This window comes from Wyeomyia smithii, chromosome 3 (assembly GCF_029784165.1).
Source record: "Wyeomyia smithii strain HCP4-BCI-WySm-NY-G18 chromosome 3, ASM2978416v1, whole genome shotgun sequence".
Taxonomy (NCBI): domain Eukaryota; kingdom Metazoa; phylum Arthropoda; class Insecta; order Diptera; family Culicidae; genus Wyeomyia; species Wyeomyia smithii.
In genome coordinates, this window is record NC_073696.1 from 230831822 (window position 1) to 230859337 (window position 27516).

Genomic DNA, 27516 nt, shown 5'->3' on the forward strand with positions numbered 1-27516 from the left:
AGCGTCGGTCACACATTCGCGAGCACAACACTAACGCAGCCAGTCAGCAGCGTCGCCGCCTATGATGCTATCGATTCGAACACGAGCGTCCATTCGTTTATCTACTATTAGTTGCGCACGGTTGTGAAATAACAGAACACACAGTGCAGCTGATTTGTTGGTGGCGTATTCGAATTAATCTTTAAACTGGTTTCATACAGTGTAACAGCAACAGTTTTTGTTTTGCTGTTCTAGAGTCTAGTAACTTTACCTGGTAAGTTTCATTACTAATTAGTCTAGTACACAATTTTTCCCAGCAAACCTGTATCTTATGATTCACTTATTTTTTTCAGCATACAAAAAACCCACATGACTGAAATATACCTCCCCGACAGCAACGGTTGGACACCGCTGCACTACGCAGCGCACCAAGGTAGACTGGTGGACATCACGAAACTGATCGATGCCGGTGTGGATCCGAACTCGCTCACCAGGAAGCAGGAAACGCCACTCCACCTTGCAGCCGGTAAATGTCGGTACGAAGCGGTTCGAAGTCTGCTCGGTTATGGAGCCCGAATCAACTGTGGCAATCATAGAAACTTGAGTCCTCTTCATTACGCAGCCAAAGCTGTTTACAGCGAAGCCGTTCCGGAGCTGATCACCAACGGAGCGGATGTCCATGCCTGTTCCAGCGAACAACAAACGGCGCTGCATGTGGCAGCCAAAAAAGGGCATGCGCAAACAGTCCAGTGTTTACTATCTGCCGGTGCGAATGTTAACTGTGCCGATTTCAAAGGCTGGACACCACTGCACTATTCAGCACAAAAAGGTCACATCGAAGTTGTTGAACTTCTGCTTGCTAGTGGGGCCAACGGAAAAAAACAAGCCAATTGTAAGGAAATTCCGCTCAATTTGGCTGCCCGCAAGGGACAGTCGGAGGTAGTGGAATGTTTAATCAAGGAAACAAACACGATGAACTTCCAGGATAGCAACGGATGGACAACACTTCATTACGCGTCATTTAACGGTTACGAAAAAATCGTCGCTATGCTAATTACCAACAAAGCTGACCTCAACTCTGTTACAAAACAGCATGAAACACCGCTGCATTTTGCAGCAAAGAAAGATCGAATAGAAATAGTAAAACTTCTACTGGAAGCTTCCGTCATGGTTGATTGTCAAGATTGGCGTGGATGGACTCCACTTCATCACGGAACCAGTAAAGGCTATGAGGATCTTGTTGACCTGCTACTTGATAGTAAAGCCAATATCAATGCGACTACACATGAAATGCTAACTCCGCTTCATTTTGCTGCCTGGAAGAATCACATTAATATCGCGAAAAGCTTCATAAAACATTCGGCGAATGTCGACATGGTCGACAAAGACGGCTGGACTCCGCTTCATTATGCAGCACATTCCGGCTGTCGGAAAATGATAGATCAGCTGTTAGAAGCTGGAGCAAACCCTAAGGCAGCCACGAAGAAGCAAGAAACTGCCCTTCACTTAGCATCTAACAAAAACTACAGTGGGATTGTACGACGATTGCTGGATTTCGTTCCGATTGACCAACAGGATGTCAACGGCTGGACTGCCCTTCACAGGGCTGCAAAATTTAATCAGCTTTCCATAATCAAGCTGCTGCTCAGCCAAGGTGCCAATGTGGACGCCGTAACGTACGAAACGGAAACACCGCTTCATTTTGCCGCTAAGGAAGGACACCAGGAAGTTGCGGAATACCTGTTGACACATGGGGCCTTCGTGAACAACGTTACTGTTGAAGACTGGACACCTCTTCACATGGCTGCTTTTCATAATCATCGGAATGTTGCGCAGGTTCTACTTACTCATTGTGCTAAAGTGGATATGGTGACCACTACTGGTAGTACTGCGAGGCAACTGGCGGAATTGGCAAATAATATGGAAGTGGTGCAATGCTTGGATGATCAGTGAAGAATGGCAGTGATTCAAATAGCTTACTTTGAATGTATATTGACTGTAATAATCAAACTTGTTCAAATAAGAATAAAGTAATTACAACTTCAGTTCATTGAAGATCAACTGATTTGTGCGAAATTTCAATTTTTAGTAAAAGATTTATCATCAATAAAAAGGTACAATGCGCACTTGATGGCTATTTTGAGATGCTCGAACGATACTTTTATAAATTGTTGGTACTTCATTTGACTGGCTCTGAGGTTTCTGAGGGTCTTAGACTACTTCCGTAACTAAATATCCAATAAATTTATTTCGATTTACACACCTGGTAATTAATAAATAAAGTTCATACTTTGCTACAATTCTGTTAAGTCATAAGTGAAATCGTAGCAATGTTTTTAGAAAATTGCAATCAACTGTAAGTAATGTTCGAAGGTTGTTCTATGACGAGCTTAATATACTTTGGATAGCAAAGATGCGGAAACTACAAAATAGCTTGCTTCAGCAAGGATCTGTACTTATTCATATACCAAAGCTAAAATTAAACGAACAAAAAACAGTGCGTCTTGAACTGTCCTACAGATCAGACGTTTTTTCGGTTGCTTGTGGACTGGTCTTTGACTGCCTATAGCTTCAAAGTTTGTGTTTTGTCAGTGTGTCTTTTAAAGACTACCTGAAAGCTATTTCCCATCAGTCTTTCTCAAGACTACCTACTTTTGAATTTAACATTTGTTTTAACTTTTTTCGTATCACCTGAAATGGCTGGACGGAAAAAGAAACCTCGCATCGATGCGGGGAAGAAAAGAGAGGCATCTCTTTCTGACACTTCGAGTGTCTGTAGTGACAATCCTTTTGATATTTTGCCTGAGCAAGAAGCAGGTGAAATGGAAGTTATGAGTAATGAAACTATACAAAATGTCAATTCTTTAAAAAAGGAAAAAGTTCCACCTATTGTGGTAACTATTTCTTCTGAATTCAATATTTTCAAAAAGGAACTTTCAACGTTTGTTTCTGACGTTAAAGTTACCTATCAAATTGGTCGTAGAGGCGAATGCCGCTTATTAGCCGACTCTATAAAGATTCGTAATCGTCTTATTCAGTATTTAACTGAAAAGATGTATAAATTTTTATTGAGAGCGCCAAGCCGTTCAAGGTCGTATTGAAAGGTCTCACCAACGATCAAACTTACTTTAACAGAATTACTTGGCATAGCCCCTACCCAAGTAATTCTTAAATTTTTTTGAAAATCTGTAATTCCAAATTCTGTAACATGGACCAAAAATGTCTTAATTGTGGAGACTCTTCTCACAAAAAGGACACATGTCCTGTGAAAGAGAGTAAAAATTTTCGCTCTGCGGATTGTAACGGCAACCATATGTCAAATTTTTATCAATGCCCAGTCCGTTTAGCAATTGTTAAGGCAAGGCAAGGTAAACAAAATTCAATTTCTCAATTAAAACCAACTTCAAAACAAAATTCTCCAAGCGTACCAGTGACGCATAGTTTACCTACTCCTTTGCATACCCGTTTAACATATGCACAGGTTACAGGTAGTTCGAACATTATACCGCCTAGTGTTGGTAGTTCGAAAATGACCGTTAATATGGGTAAGCAAAACACGCTATAAAATAATTGTACACTCCAGCTAATATTGCTGACGAAAATATTTTTTCTTATGTCAACTGCCTGGGGCTTATTACGGCAGGTAAACTTTCTTTTTTGCAACAGGCAATGTTCGATCTTATGAACGCCATGTTGCAGGCAAAATCAATGTTTGAAGCCATTCAAATAGGCACAAATTTTACTATTAAAATTGTTTCTAATTTAAAATTTAGCAATGATTTTAAATAAAACAATTAAAATATTAAATTGGAATGCTCGCTCATTGAAGGCCAATGAGAATGAGCTTTTTAATATTTTAACAGTAAATAATGTGCAATTATTACTGAAACATTTTTGAAACCTAACATAAAATTAAAATATGATCCCAATTACGTGGTTCATAGATATGATAGGATTCAGGGTTCCGGCGGTGGAGTTGCAATTGTTATTCATCGCCGAATCAAACATCGTGCTCTTCCCCATCTTGAGACGAAAGTTATTGAAACTTTGGGAATTGAAGTTCAAACTGAACTTGGGATTTTATTTATTGCCGCAGCATATTTACCATTCCAATGCACACGCGAGCACAAAAATTATGTTAAAGCTGATTTACAAAAACTCACCAGAAATCGTTCGAATTTTTTTATAATCGGAGATTTTAACGCTAAACATCGTTCATGGAATAATTCTCAAATTAATTCCAATGGCAAAATTTGATTCAATGATTGTTCTTCAGGATACTATTCTATTTTGTCTCCGAATAGTCCTACATGCTTTTCTTCTGTAAGAAACCCTTCAACAATTGATTTGGTGCTAACAGATCAAAGTCACGTATGTAGTGATTTGATCACACATGCTGACTTTGATTCAGTTTTAAACCCTATGAGCTCTGTTTTTAATTATACCAAGGCTAATTGGGAAAGATACAAAACTCATATTGAGAGAAATTTCAATAATGAGCTTGATTTGCAAAACGAAGTGAATATTGATTCCGCTTTGGAAGCATTAAAATGTGCAATTGTTGATACCAGGAATTATTCTGTTCCAAAGGCTCAAGTGAAATTTGATTCACCAATAATTGACGAAAATCTTCAACTTCTAATTCTTTTGAAAAATGTCCGCAGACGTCAATATCAACGTTCTCGTGACCCTGTTTTTAAAACTATTCATGAAGATTTACAGAAAGAGATTAAACATAGATTTACTCTTCTGAGAAATCAAAATTTTGAGTCTAAAGTTGAAAAATTGAAACCATATTCAAAACCTTTTTGGAAGCTGTCGAAGATTCTTAAGAAACCTTCAAAGCCTATTCCAGTTTTAAAAGATGGTGAACGTTTTCTTGTATCCAATGAACAAAAGGCTCAAAGACTTGCTCAGCAGTTTGAGAGTGTTCATAACTCAAATTTGAATTTTGTGAGTCCAATTGAAAATGAAGTCACACGTCAATTTGATTAAATTTCTTCCCAGAATTTTTTACCTGCAGAAATAATTGAAACTAACTTGAATGAGATTAAATCAATTATTAAAAATTTCAAAAATATGAAAGCACCTGGTGACGATGGAATCTTTAATATACTAATCAAACATCTCCCAGAGAGCACAATGGAATTTTTAGTGAAAATTTTCAATTGCTGCTTCAAAATTGCATATTTTCCCAAATTATGGAAAAATGCAAAAATTACTCCCATTTTAAAACCGGATAAGAACCCAGCTGAAGTTTCAAGTTATCGACCAATCAGTTTGCTTTCTTCAATAAGTAAACTGTTTGAGAGAATTATTCTTAACAGAATGATGTCACACATCAACGAAAATTCAATTTTTGCAAATGAACAGTTTGGATTTCGCCATGGGCATTCCACAACTCATCAATTGCTCAGAGTTACTAATATGATACGAGCTAACAAATCTGAAGGTTATTCCACTGGAGTTGCTCTTTTAGACATAGAAAAAGCATTCGACAGTGTTTGGCATAAAGGTTTGATTGCGAAATTGCAAACTTTTAATTTTCCAATTTTCCTAATCAAAATTTTAAAAAATTATCTTACTGATCGAACTCTGCAGGTTGTCTATCAGAATTCAAAATCTGATAGATTTCCTGTCAGAGCAGGTGTACCTCAAGGTTCAGTCTTGGGTCCAGTCCTGTACAACATATTCACTTCAGATCTTCCTGATTTGCCTCCAGGATGCACAAAGTCATTGTTCTGCGATGACACAAGCATTTCCGTAAAAGGAAAAAGTCTTCGTGTCATATGCAGTCGATTGCAGAAAAGTTTAGATATTTTTTCTTCCTACTTGCAAAAGTGGAAAATCTCTCCCAATGCTTCTAAAACTCAAATGATAATTTTTCCGCATAAGCCTAGGGCTTCTTTCCTCAAGCCAAACAATAATCACGTTGTCAAGATGAATGGGGTTATTTCAAGTTGGTCTGACAAGGTTAAGTACTTGGGACTAATTTATGATAAAAAACTTATTTTCAAAGAGCACATTGAGAGTATACAAGCCAAGTGCATCAAATATACGAGATGTTTATATCCTCTCATTAACAGGAATTCTAAACTTTGTTTAAAGAACAAACTTTTGATTTACAAACAAATTTTTAGACCAGCAATGCTTTATGCTGTACCGATCTGGTCAAGTTGCTATTCAACATGGAAGAAAACGCTCCAAAGGATTCAGAATAAAATTCTGAAAATGATTTTGAAGCGTCCTCCTTGGTTTGGTACACTCGAATTACATAGACTTACTGGTGTTGAACCATTAGAAGCTATGTCAAATAAAATTATTAACAATTTTCGACAAAAATCGTTGCAATCCTCAATTGCTACGATAAGCTCTCTTTATAGCCAATAAGTTAGCAATTAAGTTAGTTGTAAGTTTACTCCCCCTCTTCTGTCAAGTAGGTTTAAATCCCTACGAATGATAAGTCCTAATTGCGAAAGCAAAAAAATCCTTGCTGCGATTGAAAATTACCCGACCTACAGGAAACGTCAAAATCGGCTGCGTGCACTGACCGCCATTACCGCTCGTGGAAAGCTGGATATTAGAAATGGCAAGGCACTCACCGTTAAGGCAACTGTCGAGGCCCAAACACAATGAATACGTTGCGGCTGCGTTTTCGGCAATTTGACAGTTAGTCCATACATTTTCTGTCAAATTATTGTCAACGCAACGCAAACGTATCCATTGTGCTCGGGCCTTCACACCAAAACGAATAACGGCAATGTAAAATCATACAGCTCGCCCGTTTTGATGTTGACAGCTGTCTTAACAGTGAGTGCCTTGTCTTTTCTCTAATGTATAGTTTTCTCTAGTAAACCTTAGTCACCCTATATACCAGAGAGACGCAGAGATACTCACCGTTAACGCAACTGTCAACATCAAAACGGGCGAGCTGTATGATTTTACATTGCATTGCCGTTATCCGTTTTAATGTTGTCAGTTGCCTTAACGGTGAGTATTTCTGCGTCTCTCTGGTATATAGGCTCCCTGGTAAGCCTGTATATTAGAGAATCGACAGGGCGCTCGCCGTTAGGGCGCCTGTCACACCAGAACGATTAACGACAATGCAGAATTATACAGCTCGCCCGTTTTGATGTTGACAGTTGCCTCAACGGTGAGCGCTCGGCGCCTCTCTGGTGTAAAGGCTGACTAGTTTTCTCTAATGTCATTCCCCTGTAGTGGTGCTTTACTTTTCTGCAGTGATTGATCTAACTTTTTCTTTTGTGTGAAAATTATTTTCCGCCTAACGTTTTCATAGAAACATTTAATGAGCATAAAAGAGAGATGAGGAGGAGAGTGCATTTTTCTGGTATTAGTAAATGTTTCAAATGTAAACAACTAGACCAACTCAATGGTGAACCCAAATAGCTACGTCACTATTTGGCATCAACTCTTGGTAGAAGGGGACGAGCAGAGGTGCGCGTGCAAGTGTTAGTAAGTTTCCTCCTCACCTCTCTCTTAAGTTCATTGAGAAACATTTCAGAAGATATTATCTACTTTGATCGACTTTCCATTTCACTAACAGATCAGATCAGAAGCTGTTAACGATCATTTTGGAAGCTATAATTCGCCATATCAGGGTTTAAATAGTTACGAACACCGATTTCCGGTTTCAAGTTATCATTCTAGCTCTGGATACATTATTATTGGGTACTATTTGAATTTTTTCTTTAGTTTTTCACAACTCGAAACAGTGGAGGACACCGATTTCTAGAGGAAAAATAGTATTGAGGAGTAATTATTTATTTTATGTAATTCAATAGAGTTTTTCAAAAAAAAACAAAAGTCGCTAGTTGGAGCTTGAATAGTATTAAATACTACAGCCTAAACTGTTATATTTTTCATCACTTTTTTTTCCTTCCAGTGTTTTTCTAACATTTTAACACCGATGTGGAATATTTGTTACATAACGAGCGGATAGTTTGAAACTACGTGATTTGTATTTAGTTGTAATATGCTTCTAGCGGTTTTATCTTTATTATGTGCCGCATTCAACTAAACAAATGAAGGCAGCGTCATCTCGCGAAAACCGCAAAAAAACATACTGAGATAATCAGTTCTAACTGAGTTTTATTCAGCACTATTAAAGCCTTCTGGAAGAGCAGGTGGTATGAAGATTTTTATCGATTGATGTTTTCCATGATTCTATTGGTTAATTTGTTGAAAAAAAAAAACCGACTTGCAACCATGTACTGTTTCACCATTTCTAGATTATTTATATTAAATTATTTATAAAGTATTGTCAACTCAAGTTCATTAAGCAGACACATCCCGTCGGGATGCGGTATATTTTTCCAAATCCATATCATATTTCCAGTTCGCTTATTTTTCGCTTTCCCTACTGCACATACTGTCTGCTTAATGAACTCGTGTGTTAACGGAAAAAACGTCAGCTTTCGCGCATCGTCCGAGCCACATACTACTTCTTCTGCATCGATACCAACATAATCTTGATGTTGTTTTTTCACAAAAGTTTGAAAATCGTTTAATCGAATTCAACATTTGAAAGTGATTTCAGTTAGACGGAATAGCAAAAAAATCTGTAAAATCTGTATTTTTGGCAATATTCTGTAATTCTGTAATACAGATTCTGTATTGCTCTTTTAGGTAAAAAATCTGTAAAATACAGAAAAATCTGTACATGTGGCATTCCTGATTACAAATACATATATCTATTCTTCCATTTTCTATATGCTTTGTCCAACATTGTTGGTTTCGCAGCCCCTTAACGGAATTTCGAATACAAGTTTTGTATTACAAGGCCTTGTTTGTTAGTCTCATATCGTTTTTATTAGCATAAAGGTTAAAAGGTAAAACTGACGTCGCCATTTTGCATTCAAAAATGGTGCCGTACAACGATATTTGGTATTTGAGCAACTCACTGAAACCGAAAATACGCATATTTCAGAATATGTGGTCGATTTTTGTAGATTTCCTGAAACTAAAGGGTTGCTATCTTAAAGTTCAAAACAGCATTGGGCATCGATTTCCAGTTTTTAAGTACAGTGATTGGAAAAATAAAGTGAGCATCTACTTCTTTTTTTCTTCTCTCTCTTTGGTGGTGAAAAAGACAAGAAAGCACCTCGTAATAATTTTTCAAATCTTATTTATTATGTTCTTTTAAAGATTCATTCGAGATAGGCTGTCGCAAACTAAAGTTTTTCCAACAGGAAAAAATCGGTTCTTATTCCATAAAAAGTAATTATAAAATAAATTGTCCGCTTCATAAAGGAATCAACAATAAATATTTAAACTAGGGTGGTTGGTATTACTGACTTTTCGAAAAACCGATATTTCGGTATTCATAAAAATTAAAACCGGTAAAACCGGTAAAAAACCGGTATTTTTATTTTTTGCGGATTAATACAAACCAGGAGCGACTCGTGGTCTTTGAACCTACTTGTTCAACTACAAAATTCTGAAATTCATAGTTTGGAGAAGTAATGACAATCATGTCCGCGAAAAAACGTAAGTTATTCTCTCTATACTATTTAAAAATGAAACTGAAAAACAATTAAATATATACCTAAATTGGGATTTGATTTTTTTTTTGCTTAGCAACCCAGGTTGTATCTAACTACGTGTCGCTGCATAATTATGTTTTTGCATTTATTAGTAGGGGTAAGCGGGGTAAGACCGCCCCCTTAAGCAATTCTGTTTATAGAAAAAAAAGTTGCGGCTGCAATTTCATTTTTTCTTCGCTAAGAGGTTCTTCTATTCAATACCCGCATTTAAAAAATAAGAACTGAAATATTTTTGTTTATTTTCCAGCTTTTTTTTTGAATTTTAAAAATTCATTGAAAATGTGCAGATCTTTTTCATGCGGGGTAAGCCCGTCCACCAGCGGGGTAAGATCGCCCACCATTTTTTGAAGATAAACAATATTTTTAGGGCCGAAACGGTTGATTCTATCGGTAGAGTGTCTCTGACAAAGTTGTAGATGGTATTTTTTTTCTTTTTAAATAAAATATACACTGTGCAAAACCTGAAAAAAAAAATTTTCTAAGTTTTAACTTATTTTGTTTTCTGATTATTCAAGTTCAAATCAATGTTTAGGTAACTTTTTTGGTTTTCAAAATAAATAGATTTTTCAGAATTGGGGTTTTTCAAGATATTGAATTCATAATATACCTATCTTTAAACTAAAAATTAAAACTCATTGAACCTATCTGTATGATTTTTTGAAGACTTATTATGTATAGAAAAATACTAATAATTATTATTTCTTTTATTTATATTTTCAATTTTCTATGTTTTTTTTTTTTGAAGAACAAAATTACCAACGACTCTATACACCAAATAAACCGTCAAAAAAAAATTCTTCACAAAAATTGAGCTATTAATATTTCTATTACTCCATGACCCAACAACCATAAAATTTTAGCTTACCTTTTGTAGATTTTACAGGCAAAAACATGTTTTTTTTTTTTAAAAATTGAAAAAACATATATATTTTTAATTCTATTTCTATATTTTTTCTTTAAATTTTTTAGAGTGTGTACTTTTTCGAAAGTAAAAAACTACTATTTTCAATTCTGCCGGAGACGTCATACCTATCAAACACACCGTCCTGGCTCTAAAATTATTTTGGTTCATTAACACCATTTTCACACAGGTTTACTTTTTTCAAAAATAAGTCTTGTTAAAATATATAACTAGAAAAGCTTAAACCAAATCGAAAATGGTCGATTAACATCGATGTCTTAAGTGGCTTGAAGTTGCTTTACTGATCCTGTAAATATTCCCTTTGTAGTGTCGAGGCATTTGGGTCTTGAAGTAAAACAACAAGCAGTTGGATTCGTGGCGGTATAACCCCTTGTATAGTGGGCGACTTTACCCCCAGTGGAACATTTTCATATTTGACCGAAAAAGTAGTCAAAATAACAAGATTACTCACGGCTTTCGATATTTCCGAAAGAAGATAGATTCAGGCAAGCGATTAAACGTATATTCACGAACAAAACAATAGATTTTTAGATTGAAAAACCTTAAGTCCCGTTGCCGCAAAACACTAGCGCATTGACTGGTTGCCAGCTGAAATGTTGTTTTTGATTATTTCTGTGACCGTTCGCGCACTATCAAAACAGAAAAACGTGCAAAATGTTATGTAATTATACTGTAATAGACACGTTAAAGAATTTTTTCAATTATTTTATAACTTGGTAGTAAAACTACGGTCGGCGGTCTTACCCCGCAGGGCGGTCTTACCCTGTTTACCCCTACTTGTGCTTCATTACGATCCAGACTTTTTTTGTAAGATTTGGACCACTGCGACTATTGATTTGATCTCTTGTGGTATACGATCCAGATACAACACTGGATAACTCCAATGAATGAATTCAGTGATATGATTACGAAGAATAGAATTTCGAAACTCATATTAACAAAAAAAATGATCTACAGAAGCGACAAAAATGTTGCTTAAAAAATTAATCCACCTAGCGGTGAGACCCAGCCTTTCTCATTCGAACTTATTATTTGTTAAAATAGATTTACACCAACACCTAAAAAATGCACCTTGATAATTTCTTCATTCTAAACAACAAAATTTTGGTAGCCAACAGCACAACTATACCGAACATTTCAAATATAACATTTTTAAATAACACGAAACGAATCATTTTTTCGCGGACATGATTGTGATTACTCCCTTAAACTATGATTTTCAGAATTCGTAGTTGAACTAGTAGGTTTAAAACCCACGAGTTGCCTCTGAGTGTGTAAAGATTAGCTACTTAGGAAATATATGTTTTGGTTTGTTGATATGAAATTTTTTTACATATAATCGTTACACACAAACACGTCGTCTGAATCCAAGCAAAACAAACATAAAGGAAACAAAAATTGATAAATAGGTAAGGGTAAATTAGCCTTCAATGTTGCTTCTGTCTAAATGTAATTATTATATACACCGTAATGTGATTTTTAACGCCTGCCTAAGTGGGTAGCATTCGTTAGCCTTACAATGATTTATGAATATTGTGACAATTGTTTTTTTAATTTTAAGAAAAATACCGAAAATACCAGTTTTTTCGCCTCTCCAATACCGGTATTCCGGTATTGCAATAATTATCGGTTTTACCGGTTTTTGCTTTACCGGTAAACCACCCCAATTCAAACGCAAATTAACAAAAAATCAATAAAGTGGGTAATGTATGTAACTTTACGAGGGTGCGAAACAAAACAAGAAGGGAACGTGTGACTTCGACTTCGAAAAAGTTTTCCTCATCCAGACGGGACTCAATCCCGCAATTTCTGATGTCTCGGCAGGGTGTTTTGGTCGATCAAACTACTGGGAAGTTAATTTCCTCTCGAGCTGAATGAAACTTCAGAAGAATTTTGTTTTAAAAACTTATTACAATATTTCAAATTATTCACCATAAAAGAAAGAAAAGAAAAAAAAGACAATTGCGGGGCTAGCGCTACGATCCTACTGACACCAACAATCTCTCCCGAACCAAGATTCGAGCATACGACAACTGGCTTGTTGGGCCAGCATCGTACCTCGAGACCAGTTAGAAGAGCTGCGTCATAACTCTCAGTAGTCACGTATTAAAGCTTAGCATGTAGAAAATCAGTCTTCATTGCATAACCAATAAGTGCAGCGAATGGGTGGTTTACTGGAAACTGGTTCAACCCGTTCTAGTAAATCAGCGATAAATTTCAGTGCGGCAAAGCTGAGCAGCCGACGATTGCGAAAACATGTTGCATGGTGTTCGTACCCGTTTATTCCATTCGGTCGCAGCCTTTTACAGCAGACGGACCGATCGAGGAAATCAGCGGATCGCACTGCACAGCATAACTGAACATGTCCGGACATAATAGTGATTTTGTCCGGATCTGTAGCATTTGCCCTCAGCCGTTTGGCCACTGCCAGTATTTAGTTGTGCATGTTCTGGGAGCGTGTGCTTATGAACGTTTATTTACTTGTGAACTAGCTCGTCATTTCTCCTCAGAGAATCATTTGCGTGTAGACGAATAGATTTCACAACGAAAATAACTGCTCTCACACTGGTAAGCAAAGCGACGCACTTGCTTGAAGAGAATAGCGAATCGTGTGTATCTGAGTAACTTGCAAAAAATATCGCAGTGGAATCTGAAATATCTTTCCAGAAGATAATGAACTGATGTGAGCTTTCTAACACGAAAGATCATTACGCACTCTTGTTTTGCTTAGCTGTGGTGTAAGCAACGAGTGTACCATTTTTGAGGAAGTTTGATGCAAAAAATTGCCACATGCAGCATGGGCGGGTAAGTGAGGTAAGTGAGCGGTGAATATTCACTCTGCTCTTCCTTTTTGTTCTTGTTAGCTTTCGTTGTGTGCGAAGATTTAACGAGAGAACTAGAATCGTCCCATGTGATCGGTAAATGGCAATCATGTCCCCATCAGGGCTGCAAAAATTCGAAATAAAGATATGAAATTGATTGATATGTACTGTCAGTGTAATGATTCTTTCACCCACTGACTACCGTCCGCAATCAAAGGTATCCTGGAATATATAATAACCATTTCATTGTCTTGCCTTTTTTATCTTGATTTAAATTCTAACCACTGCACATAAGACGGTCCATATATATAAGAGTGGCCAAAATTACCAAAATGTGAATTTCATATTCTATATGTTTTGAGCACATGATTTTGTAGTATTTTATCTATATTTTCACAATTTTTTAATGAAGTCTTGATACAAAAAACGGTTCATGTTGAAAAATGCCTTCAAAGTTACCTATTTCAGAAACGGAGAAAAATAGTTTTTCTGAATATTTTAGAATATATAAAAATCTACTAAAGCTGTCATGGTTTGTTAACATATGATTGAAAGCTTATTAAATTAGTTTTCTAAACCAGGATGGGTAATGGATTTCAACTCTACAGAGTCAGTCGCAAGCCACATTGAAAATATGCGTAATTTTCCTAATTTTGACCATCAAAAACATCAAATGTAAGCACGTGTAAGCACAGCACCTGATAGTGTGTCTGAGAGCCCTACTTGTGCCCTTTAAGAATATGTGTTGAAAGTTTGCGGAAAATTTGCGTTTTAGTAAAAAAAGATGATTGAAAATTTTCCATTTTTTTGCAATTTTTGAATTTTTGGGTGATTTATCAACAAAGTTTTTCGTATATTATAGCAATTTGGTTCAAAACATACTAAAAAAATTAAATTAATTAAAAGTTAAATTCGTGCGCCATCTCTGCGGACAAATCGCGAACTAACTGTCAAAGCCATAAGAAGCATTTTACTATCATGTGCATCTTTGCTGAAAACAGGAATCGTTCATCTCGTTCCAGTAACGAGTTATTTACGTTTATTCGAAAACACAAGACATTTGCCTCAGTTTACGTGGTTTATAGACAGCCCCTTGTCAGTACAAAACTTTTCTTATATGTCATAATCACCTACAGTGGAAAACCAACAATTTGGCACAAAAAAATGAATTTTGGCCGGAAATTTCAATTTTCCGACCATTATGCACTGTCGACACACTTGGATCTACTGGGTTCATTCTCAATTATCAATTGACAGCCACTCTAAGTGAAATTATAAAATTCATATCTCTCTGCAGTGACGTGACATTTTCAACACAGAAGTTTTTCCATTGTTTTTCTTAGTCAAAAGGTTTATGAAGAATAAGTTTAACACATGATACTAGAAACATTAATATTATTGAAATTTCAATTCCAATGTATGGTCCAGAAAATATCATGGCTTCGGATCTTTGACGAATCACTTTCGGAGACAAACTATGGTGATGAATTTTTTTTTTTTTTTTTTCTTCACATAACATTTATTTGACACGGCACAAATACAATTTAATGTTTAACGGCGCCAATTATATCTGATGACTTAAAAACTAAAGCAAATTTTTTATCCTCGCTGCCGACTACGAGCTGAAATTAAGTCTAACTTAAAACTAGCATGGGATTTCCAATCAGTGTTTTGTTGTTCAATGGTCGTCTGATAATCGTCGAATGGCATGTATGGATTCGTTCTGCTGAGCCACGATGTCGTGAGTTGGGACAGAGGCTCGTAGTCCTTGGGTCCTGGTTCTGTTGTGCGGGGTCTGGTTGCTGGTTTTGTGCTTAAGGTTCAAACGTGTTCTTGTCGTTTTGTTGGGTGTAGACGGAGGGGAACGGGACTAGACTGGGGCGTGGATGGATTTCAGGAAAACGTATATAAGGGACATGTAGGATAGGTCACGGCTCGCCAAGACATCACGAACAGGAACAGCCGGCTGTCTACCCTCGGCCTGCAGGGAAGCTATTAATTTAGACCTGGCGTCACGGTGTACAGGGCATGACCAAACCACATGCTCTATGTCGTGATAACCTTCACCACAGGCACAGATACCACTTTCCCCGAGCCCAACACGACGGAGGAGCGCGTCAAATCTATAGTGATTGGACATAAGCCGGGACATCACGCAAATGAAATCCCGACCTACATCCAACCCCTTGAACCACGGGTTCGTCGATACTTTGGGGATTATGGAATGTAACCACCTTCCCAATTCCCCTCTGGTCCAAGCATTTTGCCAACTGATGATCGTATTCTGACGTACAAGTGCGAAAAATTCATTAAAGGCAATTGGTCTTTCATAAATATCACCGTTTGTTGCGCCCACCTTAGCCAAAGAGTCCGCTTTCTCATTACCCGGTATCGAGCAGTGAGAAGGGACCCACGCTAAGGTAATCTGAGTAGATTTTTCGGATAAAGCACTCAGATGTTCCCGTATTTTCCCCAGGAAATACGGAGAGTGCTTAACATCTTTCATCGATCGGAGAGCCTCAATGGAACTGAGACTGTCCGTAAAGATGAAATAATGGTCCGTGGGCATTTTTTCGATAAACCCTAGGGTGTACTGAATTGCAGCTAATTCTGCGACGTAAACAGAAGCAGGATTATCGAGCTTATGGGAGACGGTGTATGGTGATGAATTTGATCGCATTTTGATTGACATGTATGGCGGATCGCTTAACATGGAACACCAGGCAGATGAAACAAATTTCCTGCAACAGATTCAGTCGTTATGCTTAGAGCCAAGACAAAATCACAGTTACAATTTTTGGGATCGTTGATTGTGACGAAAAGCCTTCAACCCTGAGCTGTACGCAGTTGCAATGATTCTGTTAGCCACGCCATCCGACGTGTTCGTGGAAAGAGTTGTCAGTGCGCTTGGTTTGGTTTTCTTGAACCCTTCGGACTGGCTTCGGAGAGGACACTTTAGCAGACATCCTATTGATAAATTTAAATAAGGAGTCGTTCCAACAGGCCATCTCAACGGCCTACAACTGGAAAGAGGGGAACAATTTCGGCGAGGGTTGATGGCATTTGTAATTCTACTTTATAAAATTAACGAATTAAAAATAATATAATAACTAAAACAACGGATTTCTTTTTAGTTCAACTGTTCTTTAAATAGAAATGCATAGATATAGTTTAAATAGATATAGTTTAAATAGATATAGTTCAAATAGAAATATACAAAACTCTGCATTATATATTTCATATGGCCCATATACTGGTACAACGGAAGAGTCAAAGAAAAGTAAAAACATTCCATCATTCACTTAAAATCTATTCAATGTGTAGATCTCCTCCTTGATTTTTTCTTCGTTACGAAAATCTTGGATGGCCTCTGATTACACTGACGACACAGAACTTATGCAAAATTCACGTAGAACCTAGAGGGTTCTCTCTGGAACAGTTTTCTGTTTCTGCCTATCTTGATGCGATCAATATGATTTCACACTGGTTTCTTCACTGGAAAAGACGGAAGTCAAATGTCCTGGTGCTATAGAAAAAAAAAGATTATCACGATAAAAATACTGGACTTTGCTGTTGCTGAGTTCCAAACACATCTTACTTACCTTTCTGGAATCTGCACAAAAGTTTCTCCATCATGTATCAAGCACGTAATTTGAAAATTAATATTTAGCACAGTATACAAAAAATCACTACAATCACTTGACTGAAAACGTATTGATTGTTAACTTGTTTCTCAATGTTGTAAAGACACAGGAATAAACTTGATATCGATTGCGAATCTCAGTGCAATATTTCACGAATGAGTGCTAGGAAGAGTGAAAGAAAAACAAATGATAGATCGGTTACTATGCTATATCAACAATAAAAGACTCAGGTAATTTTCCATGCACTATAACTTGTTGATGGATGAATGTGATGTTGTTACTGGTAACGTACATTCAGTTATATGATAGTGAACTTTCGCAGCTCTGGTCCCCATATTTAAATACCAAGAGCATTTTAGAATGCCCTAGTCCATACAATTGAAAAATTTGATATTTTTTCTGCAACTGTTTAGCTTTGTGTTTATTTCTCATCCGCGGCCGGTGCAACTATCATATTTTTTTACATTTCTTGCCATTTCCTAGTCTTCCAATCTCCTCTCCAATTCAAAGTTCCTGACGAAACCTTCATATAAAAGGTCAGAAATTTCACCATCGTTTCCATTCCAAGACCGTTCCAGTAGATCGTGGCAAGGAAAGCAAAGACGGAATACCTCTAATCGGCAAATGGCAACCCTAAATGACGAAAAATTGATCAAACTTGCCTTTGTATGAAGAACACGTACGCTAAGTTCAGTGTAGATAGGTTTAGTCATTACACTGCAATGATGGAACACGCAGTGGTGGGCACCATTCCACTAATTCGCTAATTGCTAATTAGCGACGCTAATATTCAGTTAGCGGTTTAGCGATTTCGTCAATTTTTGAGCTGGTTAGCGAGCCTGTTAGTGTCGCTAAAATTTTGGCCTTCGAAACGCTAATCGCTAATTCGCTAAATTTTGTAAAGAAGCGACATTACAACTATTTAGAAAAATCGTGAACTGCTGATGGCGTACGTAAATTGCTTCGAAAGATGAACATACTTTACTACGAAAGTTACCTTTGGAACGTATGTTTTACTCAAACAACGTTCAATTGTCTTTATTATCTAGAGTTCCTCTCTTTACGACACAATTGCAAGACCGTCTTTTTACCCTAAAATGAAGTTCCAGTTATCGAACAAGCCAAATGAGCGTTTTGATGAACAAGCTCAAGGTCTAGATTGAACCAAGAACATTTGTAAAACACAATGCGCTTGAAATTATGAAAATTTTGGTTCTACTTTTTCGATTTAGATGATAATTGAATTTTTATGAAAACATTAATAAAAGAATTTATTTTCAATGCAAGCTGAATAACTTTTGTTATTGCTTGTTTTTATAAAATCAAGTATGAACACAGTTTTGTGAACCTTTTATTATGAATAGTTCTAAAAAGTAATTGTTCTCCTTTTTTTTACCACAAAAGATCAAAGTGGTCTTAATCTTACAAAACACGAGCAATAAATATAGCGATATGACTGTTTACATATTATTAAGTGAGCGATTAGCGATCAGCGATGCGCATAGAACTGTGGTTTTTAGCAAAAGATTTATCGTGCTTAATCCGCCAGATGAAAATAAAAACTAGACGGCAGCACCCTATAAGGATGTTGAAAATAAGATGGCCGCACCGTGCAAGGATATTGAAGATTAGATGGCGGGACCATATAAGGATATTGGAAAAATTGCTTTACTTTTCGCCGCCTTGCCGCCATCATCAAATTACCAGTATACAAATTAGTTCGATTTTCGTTCACGCGCAATGACAATCGTGTTTGCTGCACACTGCAAGAGTCAGGCATCTTGTTCTAGTCATCTTTGATAGATTTCAACTGCGTGTTATGATCAGTACTGGGTTTGAAGATTTTTTGATGCATTTAGCATTGTAAAAACTTAAAACTAAAGTTAACAACTGATTTGATTTGCAATATGATTATTATGTCAACAAATTAAAATGAAAAATATCCGTCCAGTTATAAACACGATTACGCTGGTAAATCCAGGTTCGGCCCTGGAACGCAAACTGAAAAAAAAGAAAGATTATAGATTTTTAACCATTCCTGTGAATTTTGGTGCCACTAGAATAGATAACTTTCAGAGAGAGAGACTCAAATAATTTTTCTCGTAAACATAACGTTGAAACGACGAACCCGGCGAGTAATTACTAAACGTCACTCTGACGCCATTTGACACATTTCTACACTGGCTATAGACACCAAATTTCACAGAAATGGTTAGAAAGCTATTTCTGGGGCGACTACTTCGAGCTTTTGGGGCAGCATTTTTTCTGCTCATGATCATGCTAAAAGTTCTTTTCTGTTGTTTCATTCCCAGTACATTCGTTTTTCATTGCTCCCCTTCAATCACAAATATTCTCAGCTATGTTGCGCTTTATTTTTTCTCCTTTTAGGACCTTTTTTCTCTTTCTGCTCAATATAGTGCTTTTCTTCTTAAATTTTGTAAACCAAAATAGGCGTAAGTTTGCGTTCGCGTGACATGCGAATTTTCGCAGAATAACTTAGAGTATTTTTTTTTTTTCGAGCTGCACTATATATTTACGATTCGAGAGAACGTCTGATTCAACGAGAATTTGAAACTATACAAACGAAAACCTTTTACATACGGCTGCAAGACCCTCCGATAACGAAAACAACAAATTTATCACCCGCATCCTAATTCTATACCGAAAACAAAGTTATCTATCCATCTCCGGATTAAATTACCCACCCTTGTTTCTCACCAATCTCCAGTCTTCTGCGGCCAGGCCTCTCTAATCAGTGCTTCACAAAAGTTGGCAAATGGAATAAAATTTGCCTGCTTCTTTGAGGTCCCAATTGCGCTTGCCGCTCCCAACGATGACGGCGGCGGCTGCTGCGTTGTCGAATATTTCACATTCTGCACAACAGCATGCCGGCCGTACTCACACTTCAGGCATATGTGTCGATGTTGCCCTGTAATTTTCCTCCGCATGTAGCTCGTATTACATCCCGCATATGGTGCCCCAGGAGTCTCCGGGCTGGACCAGGAACTGCACCAAAATCATTAGCACATTGCAGCTGTTGTACGTCGTCGCCTCAACACCCGGTACATCCAGACCTCCGGAGCAGAGAGAAAGTTTGCAACTTCTCGTCTTGCTGGTTTGATAATTAAATAAGTACTCATCACCCATCGGAGAGGCTCGGGTCACTTTTTCCAAGCACTGCACCTACGTTGCACTTGATTCATATATAGGATGTGGTGAAAATCGAGTTCATCTCAGGGGGTTGTAGAGGAGGCGATAGTTCACTTCAATTCCCATCAAATTTGATAAACGGTGAGACAAGTGCTATGCAAAGCTTGTTTTCTTCAAGTCGTCCCGTTTCAAGCTGATATAAGTTAAGGAAGGACTTGCAATTGCAGAGTTGTGATTTCTCGCTTCCATATCCGGGAAAACTTTCACCAAACAGACACCCCCTTTCCCTTTCACCCCTGCAATTCTAGGGTACCTTTCGGAAATGTGGAATTGTACGGAGCAGTTGTGTGTTGTGCAAATGCTACTCTCTACCGAATAAAGTGTGTATGTGTACTTCCGCTTCCGATCCTGCTGCTTCACTTATGGAATGGATCCGGTGGACCCTAGATCGGGCCTTCGTTAGCGTGTTTACTGCAACTTTCGGTATCCGCAGATTGCTGCCTGGTAGAACTACGTGACGCAGGAAGGTTTCGTTAGTTTCCGCTGTTCCGGTGCGAGTAACTTTCTTCATTTTCCTTTCCTGAAAGTGATATGTGTGCTTGCTAGCGTACACACCACATGTTTGCGTGGATGAAACTACTGGGAAACTCCTGCTTACAAACCACCGCACACGCCGCAGCAATTATCCCGTTAGCCGTACCCAATTGATTTTTGTTTGTTTATTCGTTTTCTTCTGCATTTTTTTTAAGATTTTATCAGTAGCACTTATAACTAAATGCGATACTTATCCGTATCAAATTTCGCAACCAATCAATAATCTAGTCAACTTTATCAGTACATCCAGTTAGACTGCTCCGGGAAATCGAGTTGTGTAATTACTACTCTTCGCTTCAATAAATAATGTAAATAGGTAACATACTCTCATATTTTGATTGATTTTTGTAGATTTGTTTATTCTACAATTCTTTGACAGTGTTGGTATTTCAATCCCTACAAAAATCCCATGTTTCAATTGATAGCATTGGAACCTTTATCATGAATATGCTCTATCATTGAAATATATTTTTATTATCGGCGAATTCGGCTTGATAGCTTACATATACCCATCGCGGCACGCAATGTTTCTCAATTTTGTAGCAGTTTACTCGCAAACGCGTAGACTGCTGGCACATTCACGAGCGCAACACAGTGACGCAGCCATAGAGCGTCGTCGCCTGTGAGGTGATGTCATCAACTCACGCTCGCGAGAGTAAAGTTGTGAAATAAAAAAAACTGTGTTTACCCTTTTATTAGTGATTTTTAGGTTGAGTTTCGCATTAGTGCTCTGTGGAACAGTAGTAAAAATATTTCTCCTGGAACAGAAGGGTAAATATTGAAACTTTTTCTTTAACTTAAAACTCATTATATGTTTCTTACCCTCTTTCAACAGTGAAAGTCACACACGGACAAACATGCCAGATATAAACTGTCCGGACAGCAGTGGATGGACTGCGCTGCACTACGCAGCCAACCAGGGTAGACACGATGATGTTGCCAAGCTGATAGAAGAGACCGGCGCCGATACGAATGCGATCACCAACAAGCAGGAAACGCCGCTCCACGTTGCGGCTGGCAAATGTCGCTACGAAGCGGTTCGAGTTCTTATCGCTCACGCAGCCCGTGTTAACTGTGACAATCACAAAGGCTGGAGTCCACTTCACTACGCGGTCAACGCTGTCGAAACCGAGCAAGAACTTCTACCGATAGTCGAGTGTCTACTGAACGCTGGCGCGGAAGTTAATCACACCGATTCCAGAGGATGGACACCGCTCCACTATTCGGCACAACGCGGTCACACTGTGGTTGTGAAGCTTCTGTTAGATAGTGGGGCGGACGCAAATATTCAGGGTAAATGTAAGAATATCGCTCTCCATTTAGCGGCTCGAAAAGGACAGACAGACGTGGTAAAATGTTTAATCGACAAAACAACAACGATTAACTTCCGGGATACTAACGGAAGGACAACATTCCATCACGCAACCTTTAACGGTTACGAAAAAATCGCTGCATTGCTAATCGCCAACAAAGTCGACTTGGAATCTACCACGAAACAACAAGAAACCCCGCTTCATTATGCGGCCAAAAAAGGTCGGACTGAAATAGCTAAGCTATTGCTAGAATCCTCAGTTAAAGTTGACTGCCGAGATTGGCGTGGTTGGACTTCGTTGCATTACGCGACCATTAAAGGTCATACCACCATCGTGAACTTGCTAATTACCAGCAATGCTAACGTCAATGCTACTACTGATGAGAAGCAATCTCCGCTTCTCTTTGCCGCCTGGAAGAATCGCATCGACATTGCGAAAAGCCTCATAAAGCGATCCGCGGTTATCGACGCTGCCGACAGTGACGGCTGGACACCACTTCACTATGCTGCACAGTACGGGCGTAGGGAAATTGTGGATCTGCTGCTAGAGAATGGAAGCAACCCCGTAGCAGTCACAATGGTGCGAGAAACTGCCCTCCACTTCGCTTCTCGCAAAGGCTACACTGGAATTGTGAGGCGCTTACTACAACAGGCGGTTCCGATAGATCAACCGGATGGTGACGGTTGGACTGCCTTGCATAGCGCCTCCAAATTCGGTCGACTACTCGTTGTCGAACAGCTGCTCGGTCAGGGTGCCAACGTGGACGCTGTAACGCCCACAAACGAAACGCCGCTACATTTCGCTGCTCTGGAAGGATACCATGAAATTGCGAAATGCTTGCTGACACATGGTGCCGTTGTGGACGGTGCTACTGCAGAAGGATGGACGGCTCTACATTTTGCTGCCCATCTTAACCATCCGAGCGTCGTACAGATTCTGCTTACCTATGGTGCAACGATGAACGCACAGACGGGTTCGGGTTGCAGCGCTCGGCAGCTGGCAGAAGCGGCCAATAATACGGAAGTTGTATAGTACTTGGATGGTCATTAGATAAAGTAAAAGTAAAATAATGTTAATTTCGAAAGAAGATAAACAAAGCTTTCCAAACTTTTACAGGTTTGTACTTATATCACTAAAACATGTTGAGTTCTTTGAGTTTAAATATAATTTTTTAGTGTTTTTCACGCGATTTTTCAATTTAATTTGATATTTGCCACCTGTTTTTGTGAGAAAGATACTACCAATACACTAAACTTCTGAAATTATATTCAATGACGAATCGAACAAAAGTGGTTCTGTGAACATCGGTGAATATTTGACTGAGTTATACATTTTTTAAGAAAACCAGAATTTTTGGCTTCTATCCCACAATTATTTCGCGGTGCTACAAATGGTGGAAAAACACAAGAACTTCTGAAGTGACCTATCGTAGGTTGTAGGTCTTGTTGAGTGTAACATTCGTTCATACTAGAAATTTTCCAAACACCTCCAAAATCTGAAGTTATGGTCAAAATACGGTTTTTTGGACCACAGGGCATACATTTTTTTTAACTCAGTCATTTCTCAACCGATTTCAAATATTAAGGCAGTTTTGGAAAGAAGATAAACAGAGCTTTCAAAACATTTACTAGTTTGTACTAATATCACTAAAACATGTTGAGTTATATACTGTAGTTTCAGAGCATCTTTAACCCGAAATATGTTTATAAGACATCAATTTAACACAATACACAAACCTCTAGCTGTTTGGAAGTTTCTTAAATCAATAAAAATATGCCTGGGACATATGTGAACCGTTTCCCTGAAGACGTCATCCATGTACGTGCATCCTGTGAAGTTCAGGATGTTCTCAAGTTATGTTATGCATACAGTGGATATCCCCGAAAAACACTAAGTTTGTTTATTCCAAATGCTGTAAAAAAACAAAACTCAACGGATTACACTCAAATGTAGGATTTTTGTCCCAAAAGTATTGAGGAAGCCTAAAAAAAATAATCTGATGGATTGGTTCACTTTGACTTTTGAGGTTTTAGCTGCCCTTGGAGCACTGTGTAACGTTCATGGAAAATGTACGTAATCAACACCGAATTAAACGAAAAAAATAAGCAAAATACGCTTACCTGCTCTAATGAAATCGTCTTGCAGTGGAAGTATAGTGAACTTATCGAAATTCATTCTTAATTTCATGGAACAAATCAGTTTTCACAACGCTCCCATATTCATCTCAACACTTGGATCACTACTCCAGTATTCATCGCACTGTTAATGGTTACCTAGGTATTTACTTTTGTTAATTACGTACAACATCGGTAACCTAGGTAACCACTGCAGTGCTTTCGAATTCAATATGAATTTTTAAGTGTTAATGCCCGGATGTTCTATATAGTTTAGAAAATTTATAGCTTTCAAGTTAGTTTCTAGGGTTCATACTTTTTGAAAAATCTAGAGTAGACTATGACGAATCTATTTCACGGGTTGGTAAACTTATATAGTTAGAAAATATAAGGATTTTTCTAGTTTTTATTTGAGTGTCAATGTTCCATGACATGAAAATTGGGGCTGAGATAAATAATGGAACAAATCACTTACCACTCGGTGCAACTTTATTGATATAACGTTTGCGGTAAAAAATGGACTTTTTTCAGGTGGTGATGAAAAAAAAACTAAGACAGATAGTTGAGTTGGATAAATTTCCCATTAATGGAAATTATATTATCTTATTTGCAAAAAAAATTCTACGCCCTTGCGAGTGGCCTTCCGGCAGTCAACCGGAACATTCGCCATGGCAGGACGAAAACATGCGTGTAAGCATGTTTTCAAGTTCTTTCTTCGTTTTTTTTATTATTTCCTCCTCCGTTTTCGCGACAAAATTATTGGAATAAATCTTGCGCTTCAAGTTTGCCCAGAAATTCTCGATGGGACGCAGCTGGGGGACGTTGGGCGGATTCGCCGACTTCGGTACCACATCGATGTTCAGCCGCTCCATCTCCTTCAACGTTCGCTTCGAGTAATGGGCCGACACCAAATCTGGATAGAGCACCGTGTCTGGCCAAAACACCGTGTCGCCCATATGCTATTTCTTGATGAACGACGCAACTTCTGGCAGGCACTTCGTACTATAAATTTCCCCGTTCACGGCCAGCCCGGAGCTTTCGCGGCTTTGACATCCCCTTCTCGCTGGTTGTCAGCCACAGCAGCACCTTCTTGGGAAACTTGGTATGAGAAATAAATTTCACCTCGGAGCTCACTCCCTTCGTGGGAGAAGTGAAATACGAAGTATCCTGCCAGTCATTGCCATCCAGGGTGAGATATGTCTCGTCGACTATCACCACTGCCACGTCGCGATTCGCCGGGAAAATCGACTTGACTATTTTATTCAACCGCTGTCGCTGGGTCATTGCCTGCAACTCCGAGATCAGTGGACGGGACTGTCACCTCCTGACATGTATGTCCATGTTCTCCAGATACTTTTTCACTGTTTTACCGCAAGCACCAACCTCCCGGCCAAATGCAGGCAGCGATTTAGCCACTTTTCCTTCGGTCTTCCTCTTCAGCATCCTTTGAAGTTTCTTGTCGCTCAGGGTCGTTGGCCGTCCGGAACCGGGCTTTCTTTCTGCTTCTTCTGCTCTGATCGTTGTTCAATAGTGTCAAGATGTTGTAGATGCCAGAGCGGGCATACCCGGCGTCCACAAAGTGCCGCACGATGCTCGTTTTTGACGCGGCGGGGTACCGTTCTTTGAACGCGCACACTTCTGAACGGAGTAGCTTCACTTTTTTCGTCATCACAGTTAAAGTTTGACTGATAGAGGTGTCAAATTATTCTTGCTATCGCATGGGTTGTTATGATTGATAATGCATGAGTAGTTTCGTCAGTGCGATAAAAGGTAAACCCATAAAAAATCGGCAATTTTTGTCCATTTTCTTACCGCGAACGTTATCTGAGTCTTAATCTGAGAGCATAAGCCTGAGAGTTTAAGTCCGAGAGTCCAAGTCCGAGAGTCCAAGTCCGAGAGTCCAAGTCCGAGAGTCCAAGTCCGAGAGTCCAAGTCCGAGAGTCCAAGTCCGAGAGTCCAAGTCCGAGAGTCCAAGTCCGAGAGTCCAAGTCCGAGAGTCCAAGTCCGAGAGTCCAAGTCCGAGAGTCCAAGTCCGAGAGTCCAAGTCCGAGAGTCCAAGTCCGAGAGTCCAAGTCCGAGAGTTCAAGTCCGAGAGTCCAAGTCCGAGAGTTCAAGTCCGAGAGTCCAAGTCCGAGAGTCCAAGTCCGAGAGTCCAAGTCCGAGAGTCCAAGTCCGAGAGTCCAAGTCCGAGAGTCCAAGTCCGAGAGTCCAAGTCCGAGAGTCCAAGTCCGAGAGTCCAAGTCCGAGAGTCCAAGTCCGAGAGTCCAAGTCCGAGAGTCCAAGTCCGAGAGTCCAAGTCCGAGAGTCCAAGTCCGAGAGTCCAAGTCCGAGAGTCCAAGTCCGAGAGTCCAAGTCCGAGAGTCCAAGTCCGAGAGTCCAAGTCCGAGAGTCCAAGTCCGAGAGTCCAAGTCCGAGAGTCCAAGTCCGAGAGTCCAAGTCCGAGAGTCCAAGTCCGAGAGTCCAAGTCCGAGAGTCCAAGTCCGAGAGTCCAAGTCCGAGAGTCCAAGTCCGAGAGTCCAAGTCCGAGAGTCCAAGTCCGAGAGTCCAAGTCCGAGAGTCCAAGTCCGAGAGTCCAAGTCCGAGAGTCCAAGTCCGAGAGTCCAAGTCCGAGAGTCCAAGTCCGAGAGTCCAAGTCCGAGAGTCCAAGTCCGAGAGTCCAAGTCCGAGAGTCCAAGTCCGAGAGTCCAAGTCCGAGAGTCCAAGTCCGAGAGTCCAAGTCCGAGAGTCCAAGTCCGAGAGTCCAAGTCCGAGAGTCCAAGTCCGAGAGTCCAAGTCCGAGAGTCCAAGTCCGAGAGTCCAAGTCCGCGAGTCCAAGTCCGAGAGTCCAAGTCCGCGAGTCCAAGTCCGAGAGTCCAAGTCCGAGAGTCCAAGTCCGAGAGTCCAAGTCCGAGAGTCCAAGTCCGAGAGACCAAGTCCGAGAGTCCAAGTCCGAGAGTCTAAGTCCGAGAGTCCAAGTCCGAGAGTCCCAGTCCGAGAGTCCCAGTCCGAGAGTCCCAGTCCGAGAGTCCCAGTCCGAGAGTCCCAGTCCGCGAGTCCCAGTCCGAGAGTCCCAGTCCGAGAGTCCCAGTCCGAGAGTCCCAGTCCGAGAGTCCCAGTCCGAGAGTCCCAGTCCGAGAGTCCCAGTCCGAGAGTCCCAGTCCGAGAGTCCCAGTCCGAGAGTCCCAGTCCGAGAGTCCCAGTCCGAGAGTCCCAGTCCGAGAGTCGCAGTCCAAGAGTCCCAGTCCTAAAGTTCGAGTCAGATAGTTCAAGTCTCCGAGAGTCCAAGTCCGAGAATCCAAGTCCAATATTTCAAATCAAGAGTCCAAGTCCGAGAATCTACGAATCTAATGCCGAGAGTCCAAGTCAGAGAGTTCAAGATCGAGAGTCCAAGTCCAAGAGATTAAATCGAGAGTCCAAGTCCGAGAGTCCAGGCTGA

At 39.4% G+C, this 27516-nt stretch overlaps 2 protein-coding genes across 2 annotated transcripts; both read left to right on the forward strand.

The window, feature by feature from the left end:
• On the forward strand, positions 1 to 23916 carry LOC129729103 (serine/threonine-protein phosphatase 6 regulatory ankyrin repeat subunit B-like). The gene is made up of 3 exons (XM_055687586.1): positions 1 to 253; positions 333 to 1928; positions 21510 to 23916. Exons 2-3 carry the CDS (start codon positions 349 to 351, stop codon positions 23017 to 23019), a joined length of 3090 nt encoding a protein of 1029 aa, XP_055543561.1. The 5' UTR covers positions 1 to 253; positions 333 to 348; the 3' UTR covers positions 23020 to 23916.
• On the forward strand, positions 23761 to 27516 carry LOC129729105 (serine/arginine repetitive matrix protein 1-like). The gene is made up of 2 exons (XM_055687587.1): positions 23761 to 23805; positions 25945 to 27516. The coding sequence occupies exons 1-2, from the start codon at positions 23761 to 23763 to the stop codon at positions 27514 to 27516; spliced, it is 1617 nt and encodes a 538-aa protein (XP_055543562.1).